This window comes from Vicia villosa, linkage group LG6, assembly GCF_029867415.1.
Source record: "Vicia villosa cultivar HV-30 ecotype Madison, WI linkage group LG6, Vvil1.0, whole genome shotgun sequence".
In the NCBI taxonomy this organism is placed as follows: domain Eukaryota; kingdom Viridiplantae; phylum Streptophyta; class Magnoliopsida; order Fabales; family Fabaceae; genus Vicia; species Vicia villosa.
In genome coordinates, this window is record NC_081185.1 from 131,015,119 (window position 1) to 131,034,989 (window position 19,871).

Below are 19,871 nucleotides of genomic sequence, written 5' to 3' on the forward strand. Positions count from 1 at the left end.
TTAAGCTTCGTAATATTTGTATGCTTGAAATTCATGAGGTGATAAACACCAACACTATCGGTTTGTCCCCAAAACTTGCTATGACAAACGTCTTAATTGTCCCCAAAAGCTTCGTAATGTTTGGACAAATTTTACGGAAATATACTGCCAGAATTTTTTCGGAAGTGTATTTCTGGACTATTTTTCTCATTTACGACTGAATTTAGGGTGAGTCTCAATTAAGACGTGTTTTGTTGTGAAAATTGTGCGTTTGAAAATGTATTTCCGGAATATGAGGGGCATTTTCGAATTTTCATATGGTGTTTTGTCACCCTATAGGGTGCATTAAGAAATCCTCATCAAGAATCCCTTTCATTTTAGACGGGCTTTACTAAAAGATTAAAAACGGGCCTTATGTTGTGACCCAGGATTGTGTTAGGACAAGGACTCTTGATCTTCCGATGTCACGTCCCACAACGCTTCAACACCCTCATTTTCACCCAAACTAACTTCTTTACTCCATCCCTTTGACTTTAATTTTTCTTCATCAATTCCCTCAAGATTTTACCTGTGAACACCTTTTCCTAGAAAACATGTCAATGATATACTAGGAACCTCTTTATTGGTGTGCGATCCATGGTGAAATAGAACTAACTCTCCTGATTGATTTACTGCTTTCCCCACACTTTCTTTGCCTACATTACCTAGGTCTATAACTTCAAGACCTACATCCTCTATCTCTATTACGACGTCTTCATCACTCCAATCGTCAGCTGAAAAGTCTGATTTTGATGCCACCGACTAAGCTTTCTGTTTTTTTTTAAAGATTGACCCTAAGGGGGGCATGTGATTCCTCCACCAATTTTATCCTAAACTAAACTCCATTAATTTTCACATTAAAAGATTCATTCAAATATGATGATAAGGTTGTTCTAAATAAGATTCGAGCTGCATAAATACAAACATGATTGGATGTGTTAACGTTAGAGCACAAGTACAATCTCACTAGTGCCGACAGAGCTTCAAAAGAATCTGGGTACCAAGCGTGACAAGGTATTCCACAATAATGTAGCCATGTCAATCTTTGATTGTCAACATATGTTTCTTTCCGAACCCTAACTTCTTTAAACCATTGATTCGGCCAATCCTTGCCTTTGGACACTAAAACCTCAAACTCTTATTCTTCACGTTCCTCGAACAAACACATATTTTCTCTCAATGGAGTAACTTTGATTGTGAAATATCCATCCACATTAAACAAATCTTGGATATTATAAGCCAATCTTGAGTTCTCCACCACTCATATATAAGCCTTGTTGAATATCATCATAGTTGAATTTGGGGCATTAGATACCATCTCTTCCCTACACTTCTTAGTTTCCTCGACTGCTACATGGTTTAAGTGCACCTATTTCTTACGCACCACATGCACATAATACCTTGTGTCCCTCTTCCATTCATCTTGATGTGCATCCAACCTTTTTGGGATGTTTGATTTTGTCTTGAAGAAACTTAGCAATTGCCCATGCTCCTTAAAATATCCTCCATTATGACTGAAGCCATGATCTTCCTTCCTTTTGAATCTAAGTGGATTAACAAACAACTTCCTTGAATATAATAAGATGTTATCCAATTTTGTTTTTAAGAATTTCTCATCATTAATGTGAAAGAACCACACAAAGCCATATCTTCTCCTTATCTTGTCCAACTTGGGCAAAATGATCACCTCATTGATATCTCTGAACTTCTTGAACACTTCATACATGTCCTTTGACCTATAATCGTCCAGGAAGAAAGTGAAGAAAAATGTAGTGCTCAAATACATACCACTACTACCTCCACTAACATTGTCCCATTTCTTACTTTGATGATTGGATCGTATCTTACGGCTATCCACCTTCTTCCACGATTCCATGGATAAGGCTTCAAGATCATGGTAATAGGATGAAAAGGTTTAAGGGATGGGAAGGATAAATTTTTTTGATTTAGAGTTGAATATGCATGCTCATTCCACTCGTCTAGATTAGTTCAGGATTTGTTCATGTTAAAACATCACGACGAGCTATAAAAAATACTCTGATTTTAATTTAAGCTTATTTGCACTTTTTATCTCTTATTTAAGTTTTGATAAATTTTAGTCTCCCATTTTAAAATTTAATTTTTTTGTTTCCTATTTAATAGTTTCTGATTTTTTTTGCTCTTCTTCGATTTTCCAAAGACATATTCATTTAACACGTGTCAATGACATGTCATTTAATTAAGTTTTAAAATTAATATTAGAATATAAAATAATACATTTTGATGATAAAAAAATAGGTTTATCATCTTCATTTTCTTTACATGAACTCTAGTTTCTCAACGTTGGAATATTTTATATATAATATTTTAATATTTTAATAATTATTTTGTGGGCATATATATTTTAATTATATTAGCTATTTTATCTTAAGTGCTTTAAAAAAATATATGATCAAATAAAATTAAAAGGCTCATTAGATTTTATTTAGATATTGTTTATTTAATTAATTAATTCAATAATTGAATATGAGCTTAAATAGGAGTGGGTGTCAATATGACTCATTTTGGAATAATGAGAATCCTAATTGGCCATCAATCTATAAATGTACCATGGTCTCCAATATACCGTACACAAGCAAATAATCCTTCTTCCCATCTCAAGAGTATTCAAGGCAGGGTACTAGTTGAGGAAGAATCATACAAGCCATCAAGTATTCTTTTTTCATCTCTTAACCTACAAAATAACCGCTGTCAACATGAACTTTCTCTATGGATCCAGGTATTTTTAAAATCAATTTGTAGATCCTTTAATTACATGAACTTTCTTAGAGTTCATGGATTTGCAAAAATCAATTTGAGGTTGAAGACGATGAAGGAAAGCGCGCTCTTTGGTGGGAAATTTCAAATTCCACCCAATGTGAGCTTGACACGCCTCTTAGCCGTTAGCCTCTTTTATTTCTTTTAATTTTTCTGTTCTTTTATGATTTATTTTTAATTGATCCTTTGACCTTTTTTACTCCTATTTTTTTCATAAATCACTAAAAATATTTCTACCACATATATATTTTTTTTTAGAATTTAAAAATTATTTTTAGCATTTTTTATTTTCTTTTTAATTTTAATTTAACAATTAATTTTCACACATTTTCAAATATTTTTCTCTCCAAGTTTTGAGATCCAATTACTTGGAATATTCATGACTTTCTCAATTTTTTTTGACAATTTATTTGATATTTTGATGTCTCTTTGGAATTTTCCAGTTTAAATCATTTTAAAAACCTTTTTAATTATTTTTCTAATCCACTTCTATTTAACTTTTGGTTGACTTGGATCATGACTTGATTAATTAATGCTTCATTAATTTTAATTGGTTTCTGAATGATGCTTTAGTTGTATAAATTTTCACCATTTCAAATTTATTGATTAAATGATCATTTGATCATTTTTGATACTTTGAATTAGTGATAAGTTTATCCCATTGTATTGTGAGCTTGAATGATTGAAATTGATGATAGATGATCCCCTGTTATATTTCAATTGTGTTTGATCATCTCTCTTTCTCCTTCTTCTTCTTTTTTTTTTTTTGATCATTGTGTTACATTATTTTAGAAGGATGATTTTGTATCATTCCTCTAACATGTATGGCACACAAATTGCTATTGACCGACATCATATAGGTATGACTTCTACATAAGTCCACGTATGATTGCTTAACATAACGCTAAATTATCCCGACTCGATTGATTCCTCATTAACACTAACTTTAACCTACAATTGTGCTAACATCTAACTTTTACTTTTATGTTCCTTACTTTTAATGTCATTTAATTTTATATAATTTACATTCATGTCATTTATATTCTTGCTATTTTACCATGCCTTTTACTTTATGCCTTTTATCTTTTTTGCTTCTCTTGCTTTATTAATTAAAAAAAGAACAAAAACATTATAAAATGGATGAAACCCTAAAAAACTTTCATCTAATCTTGTGGACTTTGTGTTACTATCCCTTGCTCGAGGAGTAATTTTTTACCTTAGGACTTAATGATCTCCTTTGCTTGGAATGGTTATCATTGGGACCTCATGATCTACTTGGGCTTTCAATCTCAATTCAAGACTTGGCTCTACTTTGAGAAACTTTTGATCTTTACTTGAAGACTTGAATTCTTTTTGTGGCTCTGTGATCTTGATATTCATCTGGGACTTTTGATGTTCATATGCTTCCATTTATTACTCTTGATTATTCATATGCTTATGTGCTAGATTGTTTGTTTTGCTTATTTTGTGGCTAAATCCAAAGGGAAAAGAGTGCTCAATTTAACCAATGTCAAAAACTTGCTTCATCTTGTGGTCAGTACACTTGCACAATGACTTTCTTTTGGGGTACCTTATAGTAAGACCTTTTAGTTGATGTCATTTACTTTATGCTTTAGGATAGTCTCTTCATCTCCTACCAATTTCTTCAATTTTCAAAACTTTTCCCTATTTTCTAGTGATCCCGAAAATCTTTTTCTCAATAAACTTTGACTTTGTCAAGTGATCCCAAAAATATTTTTCTTAATAAATGGTAAAACACTTAAGCATACTCAAACTCTTTTCAAAACTTATAAAAAAGACAAACCTCATCAAATTTATTTTTGTGCCTTTGTGCACTTTTCTTTTAAATTTTTTTTCAAAATATTGTGTTGCATAAATAAATCCAATGTCACCCTTAGGGATTCGAATGGGCTTAAAATCCCAACACATTGCGCCTAAAGAGAGCTAGTAAATTTCGCTTTAGGTGCAGCCCCTGGGGGCTCATACTATAAGGCAATAAAATTGTGCCCTCACTAACAATAATTGCTTTTAGCGCAGTGGTAAGCGCTTGATCCTAGTATATTCTTGTAGTGATGCAAACCACTATGCTTATACAAGCAGTTGTGAAGTGATAGAGATTTTCCACTTGAAATTAGAGATGCACTTGTGAGCAAGTCCAAGTAAAGGTTTTCCATATCAAGATGATGCAAATGCTCACTTCCTCATACCTGTGGGTAGAAAGTTGTGTTTTTCACTCAGATACGACAAAATGTATTTTCAATTTAAAATCAATCAACAAACTTTCATGGTTACTTTTACCACGAACTATGAGGCTCTGACTTCTTCATTGCACATGGAGGATAAGTAGGCACAAGACTCTTGAAATCTTGGCGAACACAAAAATAATAAAAAAAACTTCTTTTCTCATCACCCTAATCTTTTTGCAAACAACCTAATTTTATCTTAATACATATTTTTAAGAGGTTCTTGTGGAGTACCATAGATGTGAGGGGTGCTAATACCTTCCCCTTGCATAACCAACCCCTATATCCAAATCTCTTTTGTTTTATTTTTGTGTTGGGTTTTATCGATATTTTTCATTCCCTTTGAAAACAATAAAATTCAATGGCGACTCTTATTTTCGAGTTAAGTTAATCAACAACTTAATCTTACTTTTTTTTCCGTCGCAACATCTAGTACGTTTATGTCTTTGGAAGTAAGTGCTACATCCTGCAAGATAGAGAGCAAAGTAGAAAGATAGATCCCAAGAGTGAGGAAGAAATATTCCTTTGTTACTCCACAAATAGTATAGCCTACAAAGTTTTTAACAAGAGCAGCAATATAATGATGAAATCTATAAACGTTGTCATTTATGATGCTCCTGAAAATAAGGAAGAGGAAGAAGATGATGATTAGATTCCACTACAGCAGACTGATGCTCTAGAAGATGTTCCACCCAAGGAGTCTGACGTTGAAGAATGAGTTTCATCCAATAGGATAATCATATGATGCTACCTATGATGATTTCGAGTCCATAACAACTAGGAAACGATATAGATTTTAATCTAAGGTCATTGATTGACAATTTAAAAGTTTTGGTGGAGGAAGGCATTGATGTGTATTCAAGTGAAACTTTTAAGATGCATGCCCTGTTGTTTTGCATAATCAATACTTTTCGTGCATACAATAATTTGTCTGAGTACAAAGTGAAGAGAGATAAAGTGTGTCCTATATGTGAAATTGATACATGCTTCCACCAACTAAAGATTATAAAAAAGCTTGTTTACCTTGGGCTTCCATATCATAGATTACGAAAGACCTTTAATAGTGAGCAGAACTTTGATATCACTCCAAATCCCTTAACCGGGGAGGAAATTTATAAACGACAAGTACACATCAATGTTGTCTTTGGAAAGAAAAAAGGGCTCGTGGAAAAAAATAAATGGAAAAAGAGGTCAGTGTTCTTTCATATTTCAAATTGGTTTAGCCTCGATGTAAGACATTGTCTTGATGTGATGCACGTTGTAACACCCCAAATTCTACACGAAATTATAATGCAAAAATCAGAGTATTTTAAAAACTATCAACAAGCATTTGGGATATCACATTTACTTCATATAAACAACACATAATCAGATACGCAACACTTCAATCTCAGAGGATCACAAATGACTTATATCAACTCTAAGAACAAACCAACTTTTATTTAATATGGAGCGGAATCATAACAATCGACTTTATAAACAAATCATATTTATTCAATGAGAAACAACTTTAAAACATCATAGTACTTCTCATTATTCAACTTAGAACTCAACAACTTATATATTAACTACATGAAACAACAAAATAAACATCCCCCTGAGTGCTACGTATCAGAGCGACACACCAACTGGACTCGATAAAGCTACAAACTTCCACAGCTATACTTGAGTACCTGCCCATTTCCCATGGTAGGGGAAACATCAGCAGAAGGGGTGAGATATCAAACAGTATAAAAGAATGTATGATAATACTTATAGCGAAGATAAGATCATACACTATTCACCACTTCTCATCTCAAAGCAACTTGCATCACAACAACAATGTTAATAATCAATCATAATAACATATTCAAATTCACAACTAAGTCATCCACAACTACAACATTTCCTTCATAATCACAACGAGAATCAACGTAACTATCCTCACGACAAACATATACAAAACATAGCAATGAATTCACAACCACGAATCCAACTTAAACAACAACATAATCAACTTAATCAAACTTAAACAACAACATAATCAACTTAATCCAACTTAGACAAGAACATAATCTACTTAACATAACAATCATTCATCAACACAACAACTCGATATGCGGCTCATTATGCAACTCAAACTGTGCAAATGTATGTGGTACCATTCGGAGTAAACTCCCAACTTAGAACATTGCCAGTAATTCCGAGGCATAAGGCAAAGCCTTCAACTTAGAATGTGCCAATCCATGCCAACTTTAATGAGCATTAGCTCCAACTTAGAATATTGTCAATCCAGACCAACTTAATAATGCAATGTATGCCATGCGACGCAATGATGTAACATCTACAAGTACAACAACAACAACAAAAACTTAAACATGCATCAATTGCATCAACTTAAATCAACATTGGTCATTCGACCTACAACTCAAACATGTCCATATATTGGGACGATTCAACTTATTCAACATTGGCCATAGGCCTACAACTTCATCAACGCATCAACAACAAGTTATAATAACAACAGCTCAACAATAACAACATATTCAACCTCACAATACATCATCATCATATAAGTATCATCATATAATCATCCTCTTCATAACAACAGATATTCGTCATAAAGAGCATACATCATGTTATTTCAAACATAATCATTTCCAACTATACAACAATATTCACTTCATGCTTATCCACACAATACAACCTATCAACTTTGACCATAAGGTCTACAACAACAACAACAAATTCAACATACTAACAACAAACATAATTACATGTTATCCAGAACTCATCAACACATAACGCACACAAACATGATTACATGTCATCAACAATTCATCACATAACTCGCACAAACATAATTACATGTTATCGACAATTCATTCAAAACATGATTAGAGTCAATTTCATGATAATTTAACATAAACCCTAACATTTTCAATTCCACAACTAAACCTATTATTTCACTATCAATAGTTTACCCACAACAAGCACAACAATCTAATGCACATAGATTAACAATTGCACACAACTTATCACATTTATATCACCACATTCCAACAAACCATCAAATACCCAAAATTGCACATAGAAGAACATGGATATCAAGTATAGAATCTACCCACCATAACATATTATCATACATCCCTTTATCATGAAAGAATCTCACCCTTACCTTGGTAAATTTGGACTCTTTCACCTTAGCTCTAAGCTTTTCTCCAAAAGAAATCCTTCCTAATATCATTTGGAGACACACCTAAAAACCAGTTCGGAAATCGGTTTATCAGACAAGCTTAAAACCCTCAAAATGAAAATCGCTCCGGTCAGAACTTATCTTTACGAGTCAGGAACACCGTGTCCAAGTATCAGAACGATCTAACGGTTGGATTGAGAGATACGCCCGATTTGCCAAGGTGATTTTTTGCTGAAATTTGCTGCAAAAATTGAGGCTTCCTCTATAATTTTTCTTCTTCCCTCAAGTGCTCTTCCCTTTGAGTTTTTCTCTCTTCTATTTCTTCTTTCTCCCCCAAAATGAGTTATGATTCTCCAATCCTAATCTCTACTCTTACTATCTCTTATCTTAATAGGCTTAACCCATAATCCATCTATTATGTCATATTCTACTACTTAGGCCCAAATCATTAAAACCTCTTTAATTACTTAATTAAGCCAAATAACACAAACACACACATAATTAAATACTTAAATAATTATTATATCACATAATAACTATATAAATAAATAATTATTAACAACATCAAATAATATAATTATTAAAATAATAGCGAATAAAATCGGGCTGTTACACACGTGGAGAAAAATATATATGATAGTTTGATTGAAACACTTTTCAACATTCAAGACAAGATAAAAGATGGTAAGAATGCTCGTCTAGATCTGGTAGAGATGGATATAAGACAAGAGTTAACCCCAAAAGAAATAAGTAAAAGAACATATTTGCCTCCAACATGTCATACTCTGTGTAGAAAAGAAAAAAAAGTTATTGGAAGCTATCAAAGTTCCTCAAGACTACTCTTCAAATGTCAAAAAACTTATATCAATAAAAGATCTCAAATTAATTGGATTAAAATCTAATGATTGTCTTGATGCAATTACTTTTATTAATGGTTATTTGTGGACTTTTGTCAAAAGAAATGAGTACTTATCTTGTGTCAATTTGAGATGTGTTTTTAGCCGTCAATTTGAGAGTACTTTTTAAGAATATTAAATAATGTGACCCTATACTTAATTCTCACTTCTCAGTCACACTTGAATTGAGACATTTCATTTATTTTCCTTCAACCAATTAAATACTCATTATGAAATTATTAAAAGTGAACAAAAAAAAAATAGAAAGAAAGAAAGGGTAGGTAGAGGGAGTATTGATGAAGTAGAGTTAATGAATTTTCCTCGGTAGGACCGTCTCTTGAACGCTGATCACGCACGTCTCAAATCAAAACACTAACAAACGACACTATCTCTGTCATCTACTGAATTTCACTTCCATATTACCAAACTTTGGTACCACTTTTCATTTTCCTCAGCTTATCATCTTCAACATGAACTCCATGTTAATTGCTGCAATTTTCCTCGCACTCTTCGCCATCACCTTCACCTTACTCATCCCAAAAAACCTCTTCACACCGGTTCACATTCCTGGATCCAAGGACCATCTCCATGCTGCTCGGTTACTCCATGTTACAGGAGCCGTTGGCCCGGAGAGTCTTGTGTTTGATAGTAAGGGTGAAGGACCGTATACTGGCGTTGCTGATGGTCGGATTTTGAAGTGGGAAGGCGAGGAACGTGGTTGGACTGAATTTGCCGTCACAAGTTCTAATAGGTATTAATTAGTCATTAAATTGGGACTATAGTTTGTAGGGTAGTTGAGTGCTTTGGCTTAGAGTTGTTGTACTAATTGGGTAATGATTTGAGAGTAGTTGGTTAGGTTCATTATTGAAAACGAATTCTATTTGCATTTATTTGGTTCCTAAATATATCGTTGATATGTTTGAATAAATGCATGTAAGGTGTTTGAATTTATGTTATCACGTTCAATTTATTTATTTTTCAAATTATTACTGTTATTGACGTGTTGGTGTTATGTCCGATGTATGTGTATGTGCTTCATAGATTAAGGATGCGGTGAAGGAATCCGTTGTAGATATAGAAAGAGTGTCTATTGGGAAATACTAACTCCTTAAATAGATATATTCTCTAACTCTAGGCCATGGATTACTATTCACCCTTAACTTTACTCTTTACTTCATGTTTCACATGCCGTAATTTAAGACAGTAAAGAGTTAGGAGCAGTGTATGTAAATCCTAACTCAAATGGCAGAAGCCGTTATTGCTTGGTTGGTTGCCATCACCAGGGTTTGAATCGTGGTATTTAGGGTTGTGTGTGTGAGTTTATACTGGTTATAGTAGCATGATATGAAGCACACTAGGATGTGGCAACTACTAATTTTTTTCAACTAATTTGAACATAAGGGGCAAGGAAGAGAATATGATTTTCCTTACGAATCACTATTTACATTTCAAACCTTCTTATTCTCAATTGTGCAAAATGGTGAATTGCTCTAACAAACTGATCATTATGTTAGTCTCATATGCGGAAGACATTAGACATTGTTCTCTTATGTGTTTTGCTTATCTGATTTTGAAGGTCGGACTGTATACGTCCATTTGCACCAGAATTAGAGCATGTTTGTGGCAGGCCACTAGGACTAAAGTTTGATAAGAAAAATGGAGATCTGTACATTGCTGATTCCTACCTTGGCCTCAAAGTAGTAGGACCTGCAGGGGGTTTGGCCACGGATGTTGCAACAGAAGCTGAAGGACAGCCCTTTCGCTTCACCAATGACATGGACATCAGTGAAGATGAAGATGTGATTTACTTCACTGATTCAAGCACAGCATACCAGAGAAGGTGAGTTTACCATTAAACTTCCCCCTCTTTAATCAACTATGTCTGCATTTTGTAAAACAACATTGCTATTGATTACGAAGAATTTCTCGAAATAAGCATGAAAGGAATAATAAGTTGTTTTTGTGCAAAACGTGATTCGCAAACTTAAGCCTTTTTTCCTAAATAAATAGTTCTTATTGGTGTTCTAACATCCAGCATGATAATATTTGCAGGCAATTTATGCTTATACTTCTTAGTGGAGACAAGACTGGGCGGTTAATGAAATACGACAAGTCAACGAAAGAAGTGAAGGTCTTATTACGTGACCTTGCTTTTCCCAACGGTGTAGCTTTAAGCAAAGATGGTTCATTTCTTCTGGTAGCTGAAACCTCAACTCACAGGATTCTGAGGCTTTGGCTTCATGGTCCTAACGCCGGCCAAGTCGATACATTCGCTGTTGTTCCAGGTTTTCCGGACAATATAAGGAGAAATTCAGAAGGGCAGTTCTGGGTAGCTTTACATGCCAAAGAAACTCCTTTTGCAAAGTGGATTTATTCAAATCTATGGGCAGGTAAAGCATTGTTAAAGCTTGGAAATTTCAAGCAGTTGCATGCGTCGGTAGCGAAGAAGCCTCATGCTGCGGCTATAAAGTTGAGTGATAAAGGGGAAATATTAGAAGTCTTGGAAGATTGTGAAGGGAAGACCTTGAAGTTCATCAGCGAAGTAGAAGAGAGAGATGGAAAACTTTGGATTGCATCAGTGTTAATGCCTTATATTGGTGTTTATAGTTTATGAGAATGCAATGTAGGTAAGATGGTATTTGAATTACTCATATACTTAGATTGAATTAACTTAAGAGCATGTCATCAAATCGAGATTTAAATTGCGAGTTGAAATACCTACTTTTCGAATTGCAAATCGAATTTTATTATGATTGTTGATATATTGCTAATAAAATATGGAAATAATCTATGGCTGAAAATTTTAGTCCATATAAAATTCTGGAAAGGTTTATTCTTTTTTTAGTCATTCATGCAGAATGCTTATAGGATTATGAATTACTTTGAGTGATCGATAAGTCATGTTTTTTGGGAAAGTTTTATTAATATAAAAGTAGATGCAGAAGAAGCAGTTGTGAAGAATTCTTTGGAATATTCTACAAAAACTATTGGAGGTACATAACTTAATGGCGTATTCTGGCATGGTTGCATTCAAAACCAGTAAAGATATTTGAAGGAATGGTTGCTTTATTTTCTTCCATAGCACTCAAACTCGGACCTGGATTTGCTGCAGTCATCAAATCTCTGCAATCACGCAGTCAGACGTGGACAGCCCGTTCGATCATAAACATTCGGCTTTGGTTTAAGCATGATATTATCAATAAATAAAATATAAATGAAACCTGCTTATTAAAACCGTTAGATCAATATTAGACGGTGATTAATGCTGCGATTGCGTGATTGCAACAAAATTATGACTACATGGAATCCGTTTTTCTTAAACTCACGTTTACCATAACTTTTTAGAAACTCCAGGGCTTAACTTCTGCTGACATTTAACATGGACCACCATAAATGTTATACAGAGTCTAGAGAACTTACTGTACATCAATTTACCGATTTAGTTTCTAATTTTATACGCTTTCAAAAAAAATGCACTGACTGCATGCAACTGTTATTTAGGACTGTGCAGAGGATTAAAATCCCCCCATGGAGCATATTTTGGAAATGAAAATGTGTTAGAAATATGCACATTTTTCAAAAAATATATATTATATATTACTTGTGGTTCTTTAGCTTTACTTGATAAAAGATGCATAATCTTTTTCAAAAAAAATATAATCATAATTTTAAATGTGAATTATTGAAATTTGTAAAGCAAAAAAAACTTTGACAATTCTTATAATTTGTAGGAGTGTGGGATCTAAGTGAGGAAATGGCTGGTAATTTGCAACCAATATATTTAGTTAAATATGTGTCTTATCACGGGCCTTCTAATACTCCCTCCGTTCCATATTATAAGCAAATTTCATCTTTTTAGATTCATTCAATAATTAATGTATCTAATCTATATATGGGACGTAGGGAGTATGTGACTATTGAATTGAGAATTTCTTAATGCACCATTGACTTTCTAGCGCACCGCGCGAAAATATCAAAATCTTTCCAAATTATAAAAATATATCTTCGAAAGCACCCTATGTATTTCCATACTAGATGTCATGCAGAAACATTCCGGAGATACATCTCCGACATCCTTCTGTAGATGTGTCTTCGAAAGAACACTAAGTATTCTCAGTGCTGAACAAGACCCTAAATCATGTGTTATCTTAAGATCAGATGTCACGCAGAAATATTCCAAAGATACATTTCTGACATCCTTCCGTAGATGTGTCTCCAGACGGTTTTGTCTCAAATACGCGCTATCGTCCCTTCCCCTTCATCACTTTCAGATATTCATTTTCAAAAACCATTTTGTCCAAACACCACCCAACACCATTATGCGAAATTTCATCTATCTCCATCGAATAACAAGCAAGCTTCATCAAATATCAGTTCTCAAATCCCATTGAGCAACGAGAACCAAGCTTTGGATAGAATTTGTAAGTTGTTTTTGTACTATTTTGAGTTAATGTAAAATAGTTTAGAATTTGAATTTTAGGTTAGAAAATTGGAAGATTTGCTAGCTTAGAACTACGGTAGAACGTTTTAGTTAGGTTGTTTTGACGATCAATGTCTGTTTTTAGGTCCTCATACCCTCCAAGCCGCCATTGACGCTGACTGAGTTGCAGGAATTTCCAGAGATGCATCTCTGGAATTTTTCAACGTGTACATTAAAATGGGAGATGCATCTATGGAATAAGTCTGCATGCTATACTTCCTTTATTTGAACATGAGTCATTATGTAACTTTTGTTTTGTCCTTTTACAAGAGTTATAGTTGACAGACAATTCAGGTTAAGACACAACTGGGTTGCATAACATGCTTTGGTTCAGAGGGAAAAAAGTCAAGCATCCCAGACTCCTTCTACCTCTAGACAAGTTGTGGCGGAGGCGGGGTCAAGTTTCGAGGTTCATGTCTCTCCGCCTTCTTCTTCGTCCTCCCGCAGCAAGCGAGGTTCTCCTTCTCATGCCTCCACGTCTCCATTTTCACGTAGATGCATGAGTTCTCCTGTACAGGTACTTGAGGCATGAAAGGCATCACAGTCCCAGGCCACACCTGAGGTACCTTAATCCTAGGCCACAACTGCAATACCTGATGCATCACATCCCCAATACCAGACCACATCGCCGGTACCTAATGCATTCCAACCTCAGTCTCATACGGCACCTGAGGCATCACAGGCATCCGAGTCCCAGGCCCAAATAGATGAGGCCGCACCTACGACACCTACGAGTTTTGGAGAAGGTTCTGACTTATCACTGCTTCCTCTTTACCAGGACCATATTGTCAGACATATCTGGGACGGAGAGGTAAAAATTGGTTGGAACTATTAATTTTTCAAAAAATGTTTGTTTTATTATTAAATTTTGTTTGTTTGAGTCATTCTTGTTAAAACATGATGCAGGAATGTGATATGCTAAAGATCATCAATCATATGCGAAAGATCAATCGCTTGGCAAAGTCCAATGAGCCATGGTTTCAAGAAGTGTTGCAGCTATCAAGGTTGCGAGATTTGACCCTTAATGGTTATACTACTATTAATCATGGTATAATTAACACTTTTGTTGAGAGATGGCATATAGAGACGTCATCGTTCCATCCACCACATGGTGAGATGACCATCACCCTAGACAATATCGCATGTCTGCTGCATCTTCCAATTAAGGGGAGATTTTTAGATCATGGGAAGTGTGACAAAGAAGAGGGACTGGAGTTTATGGTAGAATACTTATGAGTTGAACCAGAGAGTGCCATGAAAGAACTTGACAAGACCTGCGGGGCTCGTGCTAGGTTTATCTATTTGTAAGAGGTGTTTGATGATGAGATAGCAAAAGCACAACTGGATAATGGTGATGCTGAGCAAGTAGGGCATCACAAAGTGGATGTTACGAAAGCATACTTGTTGTATTTGGTTCGCACTGCCAGTTTTGTGGACACGAGTGAGACTTATGTGGATGTCACATACATGTGGTACTTTGAGGATTTTGATGATATATACTTTCATTCTTACGTCGACCACCGTGTGACGATTCCATTTGACGATATTGTGTTATACTTAGGATGGTAGGCTTGCGGGTCCCACAAGACAGATCTTCATCTTTCTGGGCGCGTCATACGCCAGTTCGGTTACATGTAGTACATTTCCAAGCATCCTATTATGTATGCTCCTCCCCTGGTGAAACATAGGGATATGAATGCCATGTTTGATGATTATGAAAATGATCTGGTACCAGATGAGGCACGAAGTACCATAGCCCCGAACGTCTGGAGCTACATGGTCGGTAACATCTGATGGTTCTTCCAAGTGTCCCATCCATATTTGGTACAAGATGCTCCATGACACCCACCTAGGCCAGCTCATGAGGGGATTATAGAGGAGGAGCAGGCTAGGGCCGATCATGCTCATGATGTCTTGCCTAGGTGTCGTCGTATCGTAGAGATTGAGCAGACAGGTATTACTAGAGGACTCTTTTCTGATGGCTCCGAGGAGAGAGGTGTTATAAATTCCATCATGACGAATGCTCGTGAGGCTCTGCAATATAGGATGCGGCGCAGGAACGCGAGGAGAGTGTGGATCCGACTCATAGTCTGACGTACGTAGTAGTCTTGAGATTTGTACACTTGATATATTTTGGATTGTATTTTGTTATCGACTTTGTTGTAACTCTTGATACATTTAATACTCTTGACTATTATTTATATATATGTCGTTGTATTCATATCGTTATTGTAGTCGAATATGAGAATCATTGAAAAATAAGTTTTGAAATTGTATGCATATAATTTGGAAATGCATCTCCGGAATAAACTTACTTTCACAAAAAAAAAGTTGCTTTCGGAGATGTATCTCGGAAAACTGAGGAACCTTTTTGAAATTGCAAAGCGTGTTTCTTAGGTATATAGGTGCTATAAAAAATTCCCATTAGATGTTAGAGACTAGTTAATAATGTAATCCATGATTTAGTCAATTTGCCATATAAATGTCATATGAAATATGAGGAAATTTGACCCCATACCTCAACAAGTAACCCTCATCCCTACAATTTATACAATTTGACAAAATATTTTTGTATAAATAGTTTATGTTTAAAAAATTTCATTTTTTATTCTATTTTGAAGTTCTTTGATCCAGTATTGAAAGTTGAGAAAATTGTGTACTAGAAGTCTTACCACCAAATTCTCGGATACATCAAAAGTCCCAAAAGTCTTTCTACCAAGTTATTTGCTACACTAAAACTCTCGGAAGTCTTTCTACTAAGTTTTTCAGTCCATATTATGTTTGGTAAAAAAATTCAATTTTTTTTATAAAAAAAATTGGGTTCCGAATAACTTATAAGTAAGTTATCCAATGACATTACAAAAAATGAGTTTAGGCAACTATGAAAAATCATGGCCTAAAAAATTTGTTGCCTTACGACAATTTTTACTGTTTTCATCTATTGTAAAATCATGCCCTATTAGAATAGGGACAGTTTTCTTTGCCTTAAATGATGGTTTTCCATTGCTTGTTAAATTCATTTTTATTGTAGACACTAGATTTCTTACCTATAAATTATATGAAATATAATTTTTCAAAAAAATATTTCAGACATAATATGAATTAGAGAACATAATAGTAAGACTTCTGAGAATTTAGTAGAATAGACAATAGCTAGACCGTCGGTTTTCATTGTTGTCAAAATTCATTTTTGTTGTAGTCGTTATCCGTAATGTAATTTTTTCAAAATTTTTTATTTTTTCAAAATAATACATGAGTATTTTAGTCAAACTAAATGAAATGTAAAGGGGGTATAGAATAAAATTTCTACAATATGGAATAAGGAAATCTCTACTTTCTCTTATATGGTTTTGTTCATGATAATTTCAAGTTCATAGTTCAAATATATGAGGTTTTTTTTTTTTTTAAGAAAAGAACTATTGAATTGAGCTTGACATGTGGAAAATCAAAATAAAAAAGTCACTTGGAAAAGAAAACCATTGTAATTCTAAATTATTAAAAGATTTAAAGTAAAATAGCAATTATTAGTCGTTAAATTTGTGTATGGTACCTGGTTGGAAGTTTGAACAGAAGTTCTTATTCAAGCTATGTTATCTTTCTTCTCATGCTTACGAGGGAAGTTGGTAGTATGAACAATGTTGTTATCCTTCTGTTGACTGATATTATTATCAATATTCTGACACCTGGAGTATATGTGGTGGCTGGGGACTTTCTGGCTATCTAGACCCTCAAGATCACAATCAGATAATTATAATAAATGTGTTTTATAGCGGAAGATAGCAGATAAACTATTGAGAATTTCTTTCTTTACTTTCTTATGGGGCTGACCCCCGACGAAAACCCCTAAATACTCCTACTTCGGAAATATATTTTTGAAATAATTTTTTTCCAAATTTTCCCAGAATTCGGAAATGCATTTCCGAAATTCTATTTTTTGGGATTTCGGAAGTACACTTTCGAAAAACGCAGAAGTTTTGAAGTACTCCCTCTGTCCCAAATTATAAGAGAAATTTAATTTTTTGATTCATTGAATAATTAATGTATCTGGTCTATATACAGACCAGATACATTAAATATTCAATGAATCTAAAAAGTGAATTTCTCTTATAATTTGGGACGGAGGGAGTATAGAATTATTTTGAAATGGTGGTTTAAAATTAAGATCTTCAAAGATTTATACTATTTATTAGTTAATAAATTGACAATAATGTTTCTTATGACAAATATATCGATTTTAATTATACGGAACAACTATTTCAAATTTTGGACCGAAACATCTTATAAATGGAATATTTTAGAATAAAAAAGATATTTTAATAATTTTGGAAATTTGTTATATTGAATTAATAATGATACACAAAATTAGAATGAATTTATTATATTAGAATGACCCAAAAACTGTCACATTTAGGGATGGCAATGGGCAGGGTACTATAGTACTCGTCCCCATACCCGCAGTTTAAAAAAATCCCCATACCCGAGCCCAAACCCGCGTGGGTATCAATATTCATGCTCGTACCCGTACCCTGTGGGTACCTCAATACCCATACCCGTACCCGCTTATCCGTATTTATAGTAAAATTAAATCGTTTAATTACAAAATATCATATAATTTAAGTCTTTTTAACAATATTAAAAAAATTATGTATGTTATTGTTGAGTTAAGAAACAAATAAACACTTTTATTAAAATGTGTAATGATTTAATAGCTATATATTTTTAAAAAAATTTAGAATCGTGCATTTTTATATAATAATATAAATGACATGATAGAAATATGTAGTATGGGTATGGGGCGGGTTGGATAGTAAGGTACCCGTGCCCGCACCCATACCCGCATATTTTAATGGGTAATTACCCGTGCCCATACCCATACCCATTTTTATGGGTATTTACCCTACCTGATATGGGGTTTTTTGTGGGTATCCACTGGGGATGGGCCAAATTGCCATCCCTAGTCATATTCAGTTCATTTTATTTCTATCAATTAATAATTTTTTTTCATTTTGATGTTTTGTTTCTTTATTCTTTTGAATCTATCAACTATTATTTTTAGTATATTAAAAAAATTATAAATTTTGATTCCTCTAAATTAATTGCTGCTATATTAATTTTTTTTTTTTTGCAAAGTTTCACGTGGTGCACTTGTGTATTTCAAATGATTTTTTTATGACATTTCATCAATACAAATTTAAATTATTATTAGTTTAATAATTTTCTTATTTAAATTTTAAGTTTTATTAATTTATTTATAAATTTGAGTTAAGCTTTAATTGTTAAAATTAAAATTTTAATTGAATTTTTTAATAAGTTTTATTAGTTTTAGATATTTTATAATTAACGTAATAAATTTTAATTAAAATTAAAATTATATTTTGTAATTAACTATTAAACTATTTATATTTATAATTTAGCTATTTTATAATTAACGTAATAATTTTTAGACAATCTCAATAGTTTAGTTAAATAGTTACAATTTTATAAATAATTTATTTATTAATTCAACTATTTACTTTTTAAATAGTTAATAATAGTTAAAAATAAATTAATAAAAATTAAAGTTATAAATAATTAAATTAGTTAAATAATAATATTTTAAAGTTTTATCAATGGTATATAAAATACTCACGATACTTGTATATTCAGTATATTAAAATATATATAATTTTTTTGATTAATTTATATGTTTTAATGATTATTTAATGACATATCATTGATAAAATATATATTAAAAAAATAAATGAAGATTAAAAAATAAACAATTAAATTAAGAAAATAATAATATTTTAAAGTTTTATCAAAATAAAAAGAATTAATATTTAAAAAGAAAAGATTGAATAATTATTTTTACTAATTTAAAGTTTTATGTATAGAATTAAAGTACCAAAATTAAAAGAATTAGTAATTGGCAGACATAAATATAATTAAATACAACTTTTTTTTTTTAAAGAACACTTAATCTAATATTGGAAATTAATCAATTAATTTTAATCTAATCTTAGTAATTATATAATTTTAATTAATACAATTGATTCACCTTGATTTTTTTTCTCTGTATCAGACAATATTTCGGAAGTGTACTTCTGAAATATTCCAGGGGAGATGAATTCGGAAGTGCATCTTCGAATTCACCTTCTTATTGGAAAAGAAAGGTGTTTTCGGAAATACATCTCCGAAAACACATTTTTTTTAGTGTTTTCGGAAGTGCACTTCTGAAATCAATCTTTTTTCAAAAAAATTGTTTCGGAAATGCATTTCCAAAA

At 33.0% G+C, this 19,871-nt stretch overlaps 1 protein-coding gene across 1 annotated transcript; it reads left to right on the plus strand.

Moving 5' to 3' along the window:
- Window positions 1-9,406: 9,406 nt before the first annotated feature.
- LOC131610015 (protein STRICTOSIDINE SYNTHASE-LIKE 10-like) lies at window positions 9,407-11,865 on the plus strand. The gene is made up of 3 exons (XM_058881865.1): window positions 9,407-9,879; window positions 10,705-10,968; window positions 11,181-11,865. The coding sequence occupies exons 1-3, from the start codon at window positions 9,599-9,601 to the stop codon at window positions 11,740-11,742; spliced, it is 1,107 nt and encodes a 368-aa protein (XP_058737848.1). The 5' UTR covers window positions 9,407-9,598; the 3' UTR covers window positions 11,743-11,865.
- The last annotated feature ends 8,006 nt before the right edge of the window (window positions 11,866-19,871 follow it).

Excerpts from the sequence above, each read along its gene's own strand:
- LOC131610015 (XM_058881865.1), top strand. The coding sequence starts at position 9,599 with ATGAACTCCATGTTAATTGCTGCAATTTTCCTCGCACTCTTCGCCATC. Across the intron at positions 9,880-10,704 it reads GCCGTCACAAGTTCTAATAG|GTCGGACTGTATACGTCCAT; the intron begins GTATTAATTAGT and ends CTGATTTTGAAG. Across the intron at positions 10,969-11,180 it reads AGCACAGCATACCAGAGAAG|GCAATTTATGCTTATACTTC; the intron begins GTGAGTTTACCA and ends TAATATTTGCAG.